General features: G+C 47.2%; 1 protein-coding gene across 1 annotated transcript in view; it reads left to right on the top strand.

The window, feature by feature from the left end:
• Positions 1-1,403: 1,403 nt before the first annotated feature.
• gna13a (guanine nucleotide binding protein (G protein), alpha 13a) overlaps positions 1,404-13,582 on the top strand; it is an 80,082-nt gene continuing 67,903 nt past the window's right edge. Inside the window, exon 1 of the mRNA XM_038776437.1 lies at positions 1,404-1,938. Coding sequence (XP_038632365.1) covers positions 1,417-1,938 — 522 coding nt within the window. The 5' untranslated portion in view covers positions 1,404-1,416. The remainder of the gene's footprint in view (positions 1,939-13,582) is intronic.

Raw genomic sequence — 13,582 nt, 5'->3', positions numbered from 1 at the left:
CCAGACAGAGGTGGTTCGCTCCCTGTGCGCCATGGCCATGAGCTTGCAGACCCTGGTTGAGATGACAGAGAGACTCCAGGACTGGCAGTGCCTGGTGGCGGGGGAGCTTCAGGGGTTAGCTCTGCTCACACCCCCTGTCCCGGAGTAGCCTGGAGGTCAGTGGGCATCCCAAGGGAGGAGGAGGTAATGGGGCCCTTGCCGGTGACTCTCGCAGGGGAGGTGCCGGAACACCGCAGCACATGGGACTTCTTCCCCTCCTGTCCCTGGCACATATGGTAGGCAGCAGGCACAACGGGGCAGCACCTGGGAACCTGAGCAGCAGCCGGGCCCATCCAGACCCGCTCGCCCCAGAAGACGCCTACCAATTGGGACCCAGGTTGAAATGTGGGAATCACAGCAGGCCGCCTCCACTCCCGATGTCTGGGAATTCACCTAGGCGTAGCATTAGGGCCATAAGGCCAGAAAAGTAGACACCAGTTAAGTTGGCAATTGTGAAGGGCACACACAGGCCGAGGCACAAATCTGTATACATGCTTTCACATTAAACACCTGTGCACAATGTTACAACCTGCTTCAGTGCTCTGTCAGAAGTGGTGGGCTGCTCCGGGCTATATTTATCACGGAGGGGGTTGCAGGCAGGGTATGGCCGGTGGGGAAGGGTGTGGACATGGGATGCAGTGTCCATGCCCCTGGAGATGATCAAAGCATCACATGTGCGTTGGCCCTGGCTCACACGTAGTGTAGCCTCCCGTGCCACATGTCCTGCCCATCCTTGCGCTCCCCCAGATCCTCCCGGTTGAATGAGGCCCATCCTCCTCCTTCGCTCCTACGCTGCGCAATGTTGAGGACACAGCAGTCCACCACGACGCTGCCGACCCTCCCAGCACCATTCTGGAGGGCCCCTCCAGAGCGGCGCAGGCACCCATATGGGCGTCGTTGTAGCAACTTGGAAAACAAGCAGCCAGGAGGGAGCTGGACGGCAGGAAATTCGTGTTGGTCTGTGGCCTCCGGATATAGGCGTCATTAGCCACTACTGCAGTCGATAACACCTGTAACCCAGGAATCAAACCCCCAGCGGGGGCGGGGGGGGAGGGGAGGGGAGGGGAGGGGGCACCTCGAAGAGGTCAGAAACCGTCGAGTGTGCTAGGATGAAGGAAGAATCCCGCCAGGCCCGTGGTTTGAGTGCTGCCGCCTTGACCAACGGCTCCCCTGCCGTCGCCCGCCCGCAAGGACACGTCCAGGGCGCCGGGACCCGTTCGCCGATCCTCCAGCCAGCGGGAGGCGCTGCCACCGAGGCCGGCCATACGCACGCGCGTGCGCACGCTACGTCAGCGCCCCCCCCGCGCGGCGGCGGCGGCGGCGGCGCGCGCACCCCCGCGCCCTCCCTCCCTTCCCCCCCCCTCACTATGTTATCGAATGCTAAAGATGGCGGATTTCCTGCCGTCCCGCTCCCTCCTGGCCGCTTGTTTTCCGAGCTGCGTCCTCACCCAGCGAGAGGCCGATCAGCTCCGCAAGAGCAAGCAGATCGACGAGATCATCTCCCGGGACAAGACCTACGTGCGGCGGCTGGTGAAAATCCTGCTGCTGGGGGCCGGCGAGAGCGGCAAGAGCACTTTCCTCAAGCAGATGCGAATCATCCACGGCCAGGACTTCGACCAGAAGGCCAAGGAGGAGTTCAGGGGCACCATCTACAGTAACATCCTGAAGGGCATCCGAGTGCTGGTGGACGCCAGGGAAAAGCTCCGCATCCCCTGGGGGGACCCCGGCAACCAGCAGAACGGCGAGGTCCTGATGAGTTTCGACACCAGGGCGTTGACCGGGGCGGCCGTAGGCCTCATGGAGACGCGGGTTTTCCTCCAGTACCTGCCCGCCATCCGATCGCTGTGGGCGGACAGCGGCATCCAGAACGCTTACGACCGGCGCAGGGAGTTCCAGCTGGTGAGTAACTCGGAGCCGGGGGTGCGAAGGGGCCGAAAAAGCCCCCGGGCTGTGGGGAAGGGAAGGAGAAGCCAGCGGCTTCCTGGAGGGTGTGTTCCGAGTCGCAACTTTGGGCGGGTGGAGGACCTCTCTGGTTAATTCTCCACTCTCACATCAACTTCTGGAAACCATCGCGTTCTTCACTTAGGGTCCCCACCCCCGTCGCTGGTTCATCCATTTAGGAACCGGCTCGTCCACTCTCCATTGTCGCCAATTTTTTTCTTTGAAATTCAAAATTATTTTGTTCGGTCTTCTGGGGACGCAGGCCTGACCAAAAACTGCACACGCGTGTTTATTGGTACACAACATATAAATATACGATGGTTGAAGATCGAAATGATCTTGCAATCTTCCAACGACATCAAATCTTTCGGGGCACCACAGGATTTTTGTGTAAATTCTGCCGGGGAGAAGGCTCATGACAGATTTAAACACTTAGAAATAATCCGGAAAGTCGTCAGACTTTCAGAAATGACTCTTCAAATTTTGTGACTAACATTCTGTTGAACTATATAATCCAGCTTTTAGGTGCTATTTTGACTAAAATCAGGGATTTGTAGAGGTGTACCCTTCCATTGAGGAAACCTGACTGTCAAATTTGCCATATCTGTCCACTTGCAAATTGCATTGGAGGGCAAGTTTTTAAAATGGTAGTAAAACTGTTTAAAATAAAGCTGAATTTTTGTCTTTAAAATCAGTTTGTAACCAGCATATTACTAGCTAGGACTTCGAGCTATCTATTTTAAATCAATTTGGCAATTAGATTTTTTTCAATAATTAAAAAAATATCTTCTGAGTTGGTTGGTCTGTTAATTTTGGAAGATTTTGTGTAATTTTGAAGTGCTACAGCACATCATGCCCTTCTGTCAGACAAATGTACAGTGCACATTTTTCCAATCCGTAAGCAAACTGACAAGCGACATGTTATGAAATTATGAGAAATCAATACTTTGCGCACTTTCGCATGACGTAGTTTGGGTGAGTGTGATGACTTCAAAGGGTTTCTTTTGTGTAGGTAGATATAATTAGCAAATGTGGCGAGAGAGGAAGTGAAATCAAAAATTAGTTGAATCATTTAGGACTGTAACTTTACTGTGAATTACCTGACTTAAATTACAATTTTTTCCCCCCCTACAATCCTGCTACAAAAATGGGACATTAGAATTTGCTAAACGTGACTTTCCTATATTCGCACTGTAAACTGCAATTTTCTTACATTTTGTACCCAGGTAGGCATTTTTATAATCACAAATCTCATCAGATGGGAGTGTAGATGGACTTGGTGAAACATACTTCTATAACCACTGACAAAACTGTCGCTTCATGATTAGTTGATGGGTGCAATTCAATGAGACGACACAGCATGTGTCTTTTTTTCCTAGTCTGAATTTGCATGTGGTCAAAAGCTGATGGAATTCAACAAAGAGTTGGAGTCTCGGGCCATGCGGAATATGAATTTCCCCCTTCTGGTGGTGAGCCAATTGCATCCACAGTGTGATCTGGAGATAGTTTTGGAATACTTTTGTTGACGTTTACAGGCTGCCTGATTTGGAACTTGGGTAAAACCAGTTCTTTCAACTCAAACCAAAGAGACTTTGATTTTAACAAAACTCATTCTTCTTCAAGTGAAACTATTTAGACTGATTTGGAAAATTTTAAAATTGTAAATGGATTCAGCTCTTTATTATGATCCTATTGGTCAGGTAATTCGTGATATCGTCTAGTCCTTATATTTATATTTATCAGTTATAAAGTTCATCGTTCTTGAATAATCTTGCAATAAAGTAAATATTTAAGTTGACACAATTAAATCTGTTACGATTTGAAAGAAAATATGAAGCACAAATTGAAAATGTTAGGTTAACCATTCATGTATTGAATCATTATATTTGGGTGATTTGTCTGTATTTGACTATTTTGAGGGCAATATGGGGGAGATGTTTATTTTCTGTTGCATTATCGAGTATGCTGAAGAGCCATTGGTTGTGGAGAAATGCAGGACTCTGAATTTCTCCATTCTGGGTGAAGGAGGAAGCATGGCATGAAGCAAGAAGAATTCTGGAAAGGTGAACACAAGCCTTTTTGAATGCTTTGTAATTATTGGCTATATTATTCAGGAGAAGTACTCCATGTAAACATTAGCACTAAAAACAAACCAAGAGTCTTAATGCACGTGATAAACAGATCATTTTACTGCTCAAATGCACAGTTGGATAAAAAGGGATAGATTCTACATTTGAACTAGGTTTCAGAAAATTCAAAATTTGTGGGACTTCTCAAATCTTGTTTAAGGTTCAGTAATATGTGGCAGTAAATTAAAATCCTTTTTCACAATTAAAACTTTGGGCACAGATGAAAACTTCATAGTACCTGTACTTAATATCTACGTTGAACAAGATCAACAAAGATCTTGGTCACTCTTGTTCTCCCCCAATTTGTCTCAACAACCTGTGCTGGCCTCCGGCCCGTAGGCTCACCCCAACCTCCAGCCCCATGCTGCCTCCTGCACAACAGGCCCTTGCCCCCCACATGTCTGCTCACACTCTGGCTGGCCCCCGCCTGCCCGCGCAGTTCTGGCCTCGTGCGCCCACCCGAGCTCTGGCCTTGCGCACCCGCCGGTCCCAGCGCAGGCCCCACCAGCTCCCCATGGCCCGCCAGGTTTGGCCCTTGGAACTCGCCAGGTGACTGCCCAGTTCCCTCAGGGTTAAAGATTTTTGAGCATTTGATCGATTTGCAATGGAAACTTTTAATTGTCGCAGCTTCTGTTTCCATAATACATGCAAATTCAGTTTTAATTGGATGTACGCCAATTGTTAGACTTTTTGAATCTTTGTAGTTGTGGTTTTATTTCAATTATCGCTGCTTTATCCCTTTTGATCAAGGAAACATAGAAAATAGGATTCAGCCCTTCGAGGCTGCTCCACCATGCAGTTCAGTCATGGCTGATCCTCTGACACAATACACTCCTGCACTCTCACCACACTCTTGGCGCCTTTAGTGTTTAGAAATCTATTTATTTCCTTCTTAAATATATTCAGTGACTTGGCTGGCACATACTTCTGTAGTAGAGAATTCTACATGTTCCACCGCACTCTGAGTGAAGAAACATTTCCCCATTTCAGTCCTAAATGGCCCACCCTGTATCCTGAGATCCTTGTCTCTTGTTCTAGACCCCAGCCAGGGGAAACATCATCCCTGCATCCAGTCTGTTCAATTTTGTCAGAATTTTTGTACCTTTCAGTGAGATCGCCTCTAATTCATCTAAGTTCCATTGAATACCAGCCCATTCGACCCACTCTCGTCATATGACAATCCTGCCATCCGAAAAATCAGTCTGGTGAACCTTTGCTGCACCCTCTCTGTGGCAGGTATATTCTTTATTCCTAATGAAACCAAAACTGCACACAATACTCCAGATGGGGTCTCGCCAACATCCTTGCTCCTGTGCTTGTCTTCTTGCAACAAAGGCCAACATACCATTTGTCTTCCTAACAGCTTGCTGCTCCTGCATGCTTGCTTTCAGTGACTGGCAGAGCCAGAACTTTACAGGAAGAAAATGTCAACCTATCTGTACTTGAACCCTGATCTTCAACTCCATGGGCACTGAAATGGTGGCTATGCTTTTCTTGCCTCTAGGTTCTTTCAAACACCTTCCATTCCAGCCTGCCAAGTCCACTCCAGCACCGTGGCTAGCACTGTTGCTTCACAGCGCCAGGGTCCAAGGTTCAAATGCTGCTTGGGTCACTGTCTGTGCGGAATCTGCACGTTCTGCGGGGTTTCCTCCGGGTGCTCCGGTTTCCTCCCACAAGTCCCGAAAGATGTGCTTTTGGGTGAATTGGACATTCTGAATTCTCCCTCTGTATACCTCAACAGGCGCCGGAATGTGACGACTATGGGATTTTCACAGTAACTTCACCCTGCTGGGACACTGTGCGGAGTTTGCACGTTCTCCCCGTGTCTGCGTAGGTTTCTTCCGGGTGCTTCGGTTTCCTCCCACAATTCAAAGATGTACAGGTTAGGTGGATTGGCATGCTAAATTTCCCAGTGTCCAAAAAGGTTAGATGGGGTTATTGGGTTACGGGGACAGGGAGGAAGTGAGGGCTTAAGTGGGTCGGTGCAGGCTCGATCTCCCCAATGACCTCCTTCTGCACTGTATGTTCTATGTTCCAATTGCAGTGTTAGTGTAAGCCTACTTGTGACAATAAAAAAAGTAAATCCACTGTCGACACCTCGACCCATGGATCAGTCGCCCATCTTTGTTGGCTTTATATTGTGTTATAATCCCATTTTTTTCTTGTTAAAACTAATTAGCAGTCCTGTGACTGTTCCTCCATGTTTTATTAGAAAAACATAAAAGTTATGTTCTTTTGAGTCAGCGTTCCAATCTGGGATCTTCCCGTCCAGTTATAACATCAACTGGGATCGTAACATTTGGAAGAATGAGATGCAGCAGTTGAAAAATTAGTCACTGCTGCCACCAGTTTCATCACTTCCCTCTTTGACTGGCAATGTTCCTGACATGAGTAATAATGGAGGAGTGTTCTACGTTCAGAACACAATGTTGTTAACTGATTTCCTGCCTCCTGCTAAGTCAATAAAACAAAATGTAATAATTTTACTTTAAAGTGTTCTTCAATTTCAATAAGTTTGGACTTCAAGAAATTGTAGCAGGTTACACTTAACAAATAAACATTTTCTGTTTCTATAAAAAGGGCAAGTCAGGCTAAGATTTAAGTTTGTGGACACCCCATTTTATAGGATAATTAGAAACCCCTATCAAGAAACTAGTTCCTTTTGATTTCTGAAGCCCACGTTGGATTTTTTTTATTGATGCTCTGGGGTAAAATTATTCTCCTTAAAAGTGTGTTCCTTGAAATAAAAATCTCCTTCAAAGTGACACTTTTACTTTTTGTATCTGACTTTCACTTGTTTCTTCATTTCCTTTGCTTTAATTCTTTGAGTGCAGTGCTGTACTTGTATTTTCATTAGCTCTGTTTATCAGTTTAATATTTCCTCGATTAACTCTTTCCCTGTTTTTCGACTTGCAATTTGATACTGAACCCTGATTTATTATTTGATATCTTAAACAGAAGTGACTGGATGATTTTGTTTTAGAATCATTGAATCATACAGCACAAAAGGAGGCAATTTAACTCCGGCATGTAGGCACGGTAGCACAGTGGTTAGCATTGTTGCGTCACAGCTCCAGGGTCCCAGGTTCGATTCCTCACTGTCTGTGCAGAATCTGCATGTTCTCCCCGTGTCTGCATGGGTTTCCTCCCACACACTAAAGATGTGCAGGTTAGGTGGATTGGCCATGCCAAATTGTCCTTCGTGTCCAAAAAAGGTCAGGTGTGGTTACGGGGATAGGGTGGAGGTGTGGGCTTATGTAGGGAGCTCTTAGGGCAGCACGGTGGCCTAGTGGTTAGCACAACCGTCTCACGGCGCTGAGGTCCCAGGTTCGATCCCGGCTCTGGGTCACTGTCCGTGTGGAGTTTGCACATTCTCCCCGTGTCTGCGTGGGTTTCGCCCCCACAACCCAAAAATGTGCAGAGTAGGTGGATTGGCCACGCTAAATTGCCCCTTAATTGGAAAAAATAATTGGGTAATCTAAATTTAAAAAAAAAAAATGTAGGGAGCTCTTTCCAAGAGCCAGTGCAGATTCGATGGGTCGAATGGTCTTGTGCGCTGTAAATTCCATGTGTCAGCTGTTTGAAAGAGCAATCCAATTAATCACACTTTTCCCGATAGTCCTACAAATTTTTCTTCAAGTATTTCAATTCCCTTTTGGAAATTGCAGTTGAATTGTCACCATTTCTGGCAATATATTCTACAATGGTAAATTTATATCAAAACCATGGTTTGACTTGGAAATTCTGAAGCATAATGGTGTTCCCATGTTTCAGACTGTGCAAGTTATGCACTTTTATTACTCCCCTGGTCTTTTGAAAGAAACCGGATTCTTGATTTGGCAAAAAATTGAGTACAGACATGAGTTTAAATCAGCTGACTTGTGATCTTTGGGCTTTTTTGGAATTCAGCAGTGTACACTAGAATTTACAAAACTCAAAGTGTTGATTTGCAGGGACAGATGCTTGAAAATATGTAGTTTCATTGGATGCGAGAACCTGGGAGTGTGATTTGGTTTAGTTAGATCTGTGAACTGGGTTAAATACAGCATTGACCAATGGAAACAAAGTCTTAAGCCGTTAATGTCTGCAGGGGTTCACTGTGACATAAATTCAGGAAGTCTCCAGTGCATTTTTTTTTAGCATAAGGGTGCTTATTGTTAACAAGAAAAAAAATACACTTGGAGACGGTTGAGATGGGGAACTGAAAAATATCAGTGATATTTGAGGCTAACTTTAAGATGCATTGTTGGCACTGAATAGTGGGAGTTTTACTTTGCATTGCTTACTGTTTAATATTGGCACTGGGTGTTTAATAATTTCTACCTCAATCGGTCTCTTGGTTCTAATTAGTTGAGCTGGTCATGGGGCAGGATGAACAAAGAAGAGGTAATCTACAGATATGCATTTGATATCTTGTCACTCATACATAATCCTTTTAATCTGATGGTTCTGGTGCCCTGCTTCAAAATTTAGCTACAAATGGTGACGTTTGTTTTTTTTTTCCGAATAGAATATATTTGATTTTAACATCACCAATTTACATTGTTTGCACTGCTTAATGGAGTTTGTGCAAATTACCGTGCTGTATAAACCTGGAAAACAGACTACATAAAATAGTTCAGGCCACTTGCAATTGAAATTAAAAAACAATGGGCTCTGTTGACCTTGAAGAACAAAAGTTATTTTCATACTTGGTTTTAATTACCTGCAGCATGTAAAAACTGTTAGCAGTTGCAGTGAAATAAACTAATATTTAGACCAATGGAATGAATTTGAGTTGTTTTGACATTCTTTTGTTTGACCAGTTTGACGTGGGAAACTCTGAGGCACTTCATGAAAATGGTGTAAGATAACTCAAAACTCTACCATAATGGTATCATCTGTATTCTTTCTGCCTGTAGTTGAAAGCCAGAATATTTGAATTTCAGTTTCTGTATCAAGAATAGTAAATTAATTCAAATGTTATTTGAAATAATAACATCTTTTTTAAAGCATCAATTCTAAATAGTGCTTCCACTGAGATTGCAAGTATCATGTCCCTGGTAGTTGGCCTGTGACCTAAAGCTGGATGCTTACATACATTTCGGGATAAATGCATTTTATTGTAAATCAACAGACTATATTGAAAGGACTATAAAAGATTAATGATTTGGGTTTTGGATGGGAAGACCCAGATGAGCTGCCAAAGAATGGTAGATTATAAATTTTCACTTCCCCATACAGTCAATTTCAGATTACAGCTGCCGTTCCCTAAAGGAATAGCGGTCAAGGCATTCTTTATGCCATTGATTTTCAAAAACCTTTTTCAAAACTTTTTTCCTTGGGACCCACGTTTGCCAACTGGCTGAACCTGAACTTTGGGACCCACGGCAGCTGTCCTTTGGGACTCACGCCATGTTCAATTACCCAGTTTATCCTAACTCCAGGCAGTGTTTGGGACACTAAAGTTTTCTTGCCCCAGACAAGGGAGGGAAAGAAAGGGCAGCACGGTGGTGCAGTGGTTAGCACTGCTGCCTCGCGGTGGAGAGGACCCAGGATCGATCCTGGCCCTGGGTCACTGTCTTATGGAGTTTGCACATTCTCCCTGGGTCTGCGTGGGTTTCACCCCCACAACCCAAAGATGTGCACGCTAACGTGCCCCTTAATTGGAAAAATGAAGGGGGAAAAAAACGGAGGGAAAGAAAATCAACTTGTTTTCCTGTTCTTCATCACTATCCAGTTAGCCCCTTGATGCATTGAACGAGGACAGGATAAGACATGCCTGTGATGCCCTCCTATCTATAAAGGTTCACTGTCCAGGCTCACTCATGAACAATAGTTAGGCATGAGCGATACTAGAGGGCTGCCAACAATTGTGAACCTGCATTCAGCGGGGTCACTGGCTCAAGTTTAAAAAAAGTAAAGGAAGAAGACTGAGACGAGGAGAACAAAGCAGATATAATTGGGAGAGAAGCATATGTGGTTCTTATAAATAAGACAGCCATAAATCTGAAGATAATGATATTAAAATCTTGATTTATAATGGACTTAAATGCAATTCACTTACTTGATGCAGGTTTATTCAACTTAAAGTACACTGTTAGAAACAAGTTTATCAATATTCATGAATGCGGACAACACTAAAACTGCTCCACAGACAACTGACAAACTAACTGTACTGGTTGTCATCAATCAGACAGAATGGACATTGAACAAAGTCTTCTCGTATATTAATTATTTCATCAACATCTTACTATTTTGTGACATTGATAATACTTTTTTTTTTAAACAAACAGTTTTATTGAGGTAGTTTTTCGGCATTGTAAACAGTTACAGACATCAACAAAAAGAAAGCGAAAAAGGCAAAAATGTGCAAACATCCACGTACAATCAATGCTTCAATCATACCATACTGCACAAGCCTGCTCCTCTCCCATCGGCACTACCCGCCAATTTATCCCTCCTACTCAACTCTTTAAATCCCCCCCCCCCTTGCTGACGCTCACTCTCCAGCAAAGAAGTCAATGAATGGTTGCCACCTTCGGGTGAACTCCTGTACAGATCCCATCAAGGCGAACTTAATTTTTTCCATACCCAGAAAACTCGACATGTCCGAAAGCCACAACTCAGTCTTCGGGGGCTTTGAGTCCCTCCATGCCAATAATATTTGTCGCCGGGCTATCAGGGAAGCAAAGGCCAAAACATCGGCCTCTTTCTCACCCTGGACTCCCGGGTCCTCTGAAACCCCAAAAACTGCCACCCCTGGACCCATTGCCACCCTTGTTTTTAGCACCCGGGACATGATCCCTGCAAATCCCTCCCAGTACCCCCTAAGCATCGGACATGCCCAAAACATGTGTACGTGGTTCGCTGGTCCTCCTGCGCACCTAGCGCATTTGTCCTGTACCCCAAAGAATTTGCTAATCTGAGCAACTGTCATGTGGGCCCGGTGAACGAGCTTAAACTGAATCAGGCCGAGTCTGGCACATGTTGCGGTCGAATTTACCCTATTCGGGGCTTCTGCCCACAGCCCGTCCTCCAGTTCCCCGCCTAGCTCCTCCTCCCATTTGAGTTTCAGTTCCTCTGTCGGGGACCCTTCCCCCTTCATGAGCACCGTATAAATATCAGAGACTCTACCTTCCCCTCTAGAGACTATTCTGTCTTGGATCCCCATTGGTGGGAGGCGTGGGAAGGATGCGACCTGTCTACGGACAAAGTCCCACAACTGCAGGTACCTGAAATCATTTCCCCTTACCAGACCAAATTTCTCCTTCAAGCTCCTCAGACTCGCAAAGCTCCCCTCCAGGAACATATCACCCACCCCCGCTCGCTGCCATGCTCGAAACCCCCTATCCATACTCCCGGGGGCAAACCGATGGTTGTCGCAGATTGGCGCCCAGACAGACGCCCCCACCTCCCCAACATGCCTCCTCCACTGGCCCCCATATCCGCAGTGTCGCCGCCACTACCGGACTGGTGGAGTACCTCCATCCGCTCCCAGATAGACCCCGTACCCACCATCCACTTTCTTATCATGGCGATGTTAGCTGCCCAGTAATAGTTAATCAGACTCGGCAATGCCAGCCCTCCCTCGCTGCGGCTCTTCTCGAGCATCACCTTCTTCACCCACGGGGATTTTCCCGCTCAGACAAAGCTCATAATCATCTTGTTAACCCTTTTGAAGAAGGACTTGGGATAAAGATCGGGAGGCACTGAAAAATGAACAGGAATCTAGGGAGGATTGTCATCTTTACAGTCTTCACCCTCCCTGCCAGCGACAGCGGGAGTGCATCCCGTCTCCGAAACTCTCCCTTCATTTGTTCGACCACCCTGGCCAAATTTAACTTCTGCAGCCTGCCCCAGTCTCACGCCACCTGGATCACCAAGTACCGGAAATTTTCCTCAACCAGCCTAAATGGTAGCCCTCTCAATCTGTTCTCCTGGCCCCTTGCCTGCACCACAAACATTTCACTCTTGGCCATATTTAATTTGTACCCTGAGAACTGGCCGAACTTCCTCAATGTTTCCAGTATACCTTCCATCCCGGCCAATGGGACCGACACGTACAGGAGCAGGTCGTCCACATAGAGAGAGACCCTATGTTCCGCCCCGCCCCTAACCATCCCCTTCCATCCCTTTGCGGCTCTCAGCGCAATCGCCAGCGGCTCTATGGCCAGCGCAAACAGCAGCGGGGCGAGTGGACAGCCTTGTCTGGTCCCGCGGTATAGTCTAAAATACTCTGACACTTCTCTGTTTGTCCTGACGCTGGCCTTTGGGGCCTGATACAATAGCCTGATCCAATTCACCAGTCCCTCCCCGAACCCAAACCGTCCGAGCACCTCCCATAGATAGCCCCACTCCACCCGGTCGAAGGCCTTCTCAGCATCCATCGCCACCACTACCTCCACCTCCTTGCCCGTCGGGGGCATCATTATCACATTGAGTAATCTTCTCAGCCGACAGCTGCCCGCCTTTCACGAACCCAGTTTGGTCATCCCCAATCACCTCCGGTACGCAGTCCTCAATTCTAATTGCCAGGAGCTTGGCATCTATATTGATCAGGGAGATTGGCCTGAATGACCCGCACGCTTCCGGGTCCTTACCCCGCTTCAATATCAGTGATATGGTGGCTTGCGACATCGTCGGCGGAAGGGTCCCTCTGTCCCTTGCCTCATTAAAAACCCTCGCCAAGACCGGACCCACTAACTCGGAGAACTTCTTGTAAAACTCTACTGGGTATCCATCCGGCCCCGGGGCTTTGCCCGACTGCATGGCCTTTAGGCCCCCCAATACCTCCTCCACTCTAATCGGGGCCCCCAGCCCATCCACTCGCTCCCTCCCAAACCTACTGTTGGGAATGTTAACCTGTCCAGAAACCTTTTCATCTCCTCCGGCTCTTCCGGGGGCTCCGAAGTGTACAGCTTGCTATAGAAGTCCCGGAATACCTTATTCAATCCTGCCGGGTCCTCCACTCTGCACCCCTCCCCATCCATCACTCTACTTATCTCCCTGGCCGCCTCCCTCTTCCTGAGTTGCTGCGCTAACAATCTGCTGGCCTTTTCTCCATGCTCGTACACCACACCCCTCGCCTTCCTAAGCTGTTCCACGGCCCTACTCGTGGATAGCGCCCCCAGTTCCGCCTGTAGTCTCTGCCTTTCCCTGAGTAGATCCTCCCCGGGGGACTCCCCGTGTTCCTAGTCTATCCGACACATTTCCCTAACCAATCTGTCCATCTCTGCCCTGTCCGCCTTGGCCCTGCGGGCCCCAATTGAGATCAACTCTCCCCGCACTACTGCCTTCAGCACCTCCCACAGGGTCGCCGCTGAGACCTCCCCCGTATCGTTCACCTGCAAGTAGTTTTGCATACACCTCTGAAGCCCCTCACAGATCCCCATCTCCGACAACAGTCCCACGTCTAGCCCCCATTGTTGGCGTTGGTGATTCGCCTATCCGACCTGCAGGTCTACCCAGTGCGGGGCATGGTCCAAGATAGT

The sequence above is a fragment of the Scyliorhinus canicula genome, chromosome 18 (assembly GCF_902713615.1).
Source record: "Scyliorhinus canicula chromosome 18, sScyCan1.1, whole genome shotgun sequence".
NCBI classification, from domain to species: domain Eukaryota; kingdom Metazoa; phylum Chordata; class Chondrichthyes; order Carcharhiniformes; family Scyliorhinidae; genus Scyliorhinus; species Scyliorhinus canicula.
Note: the sequence above shows the minus strand (reverse complement) of the source record. Positions and strands in the feature narration are given on the sequence as shown.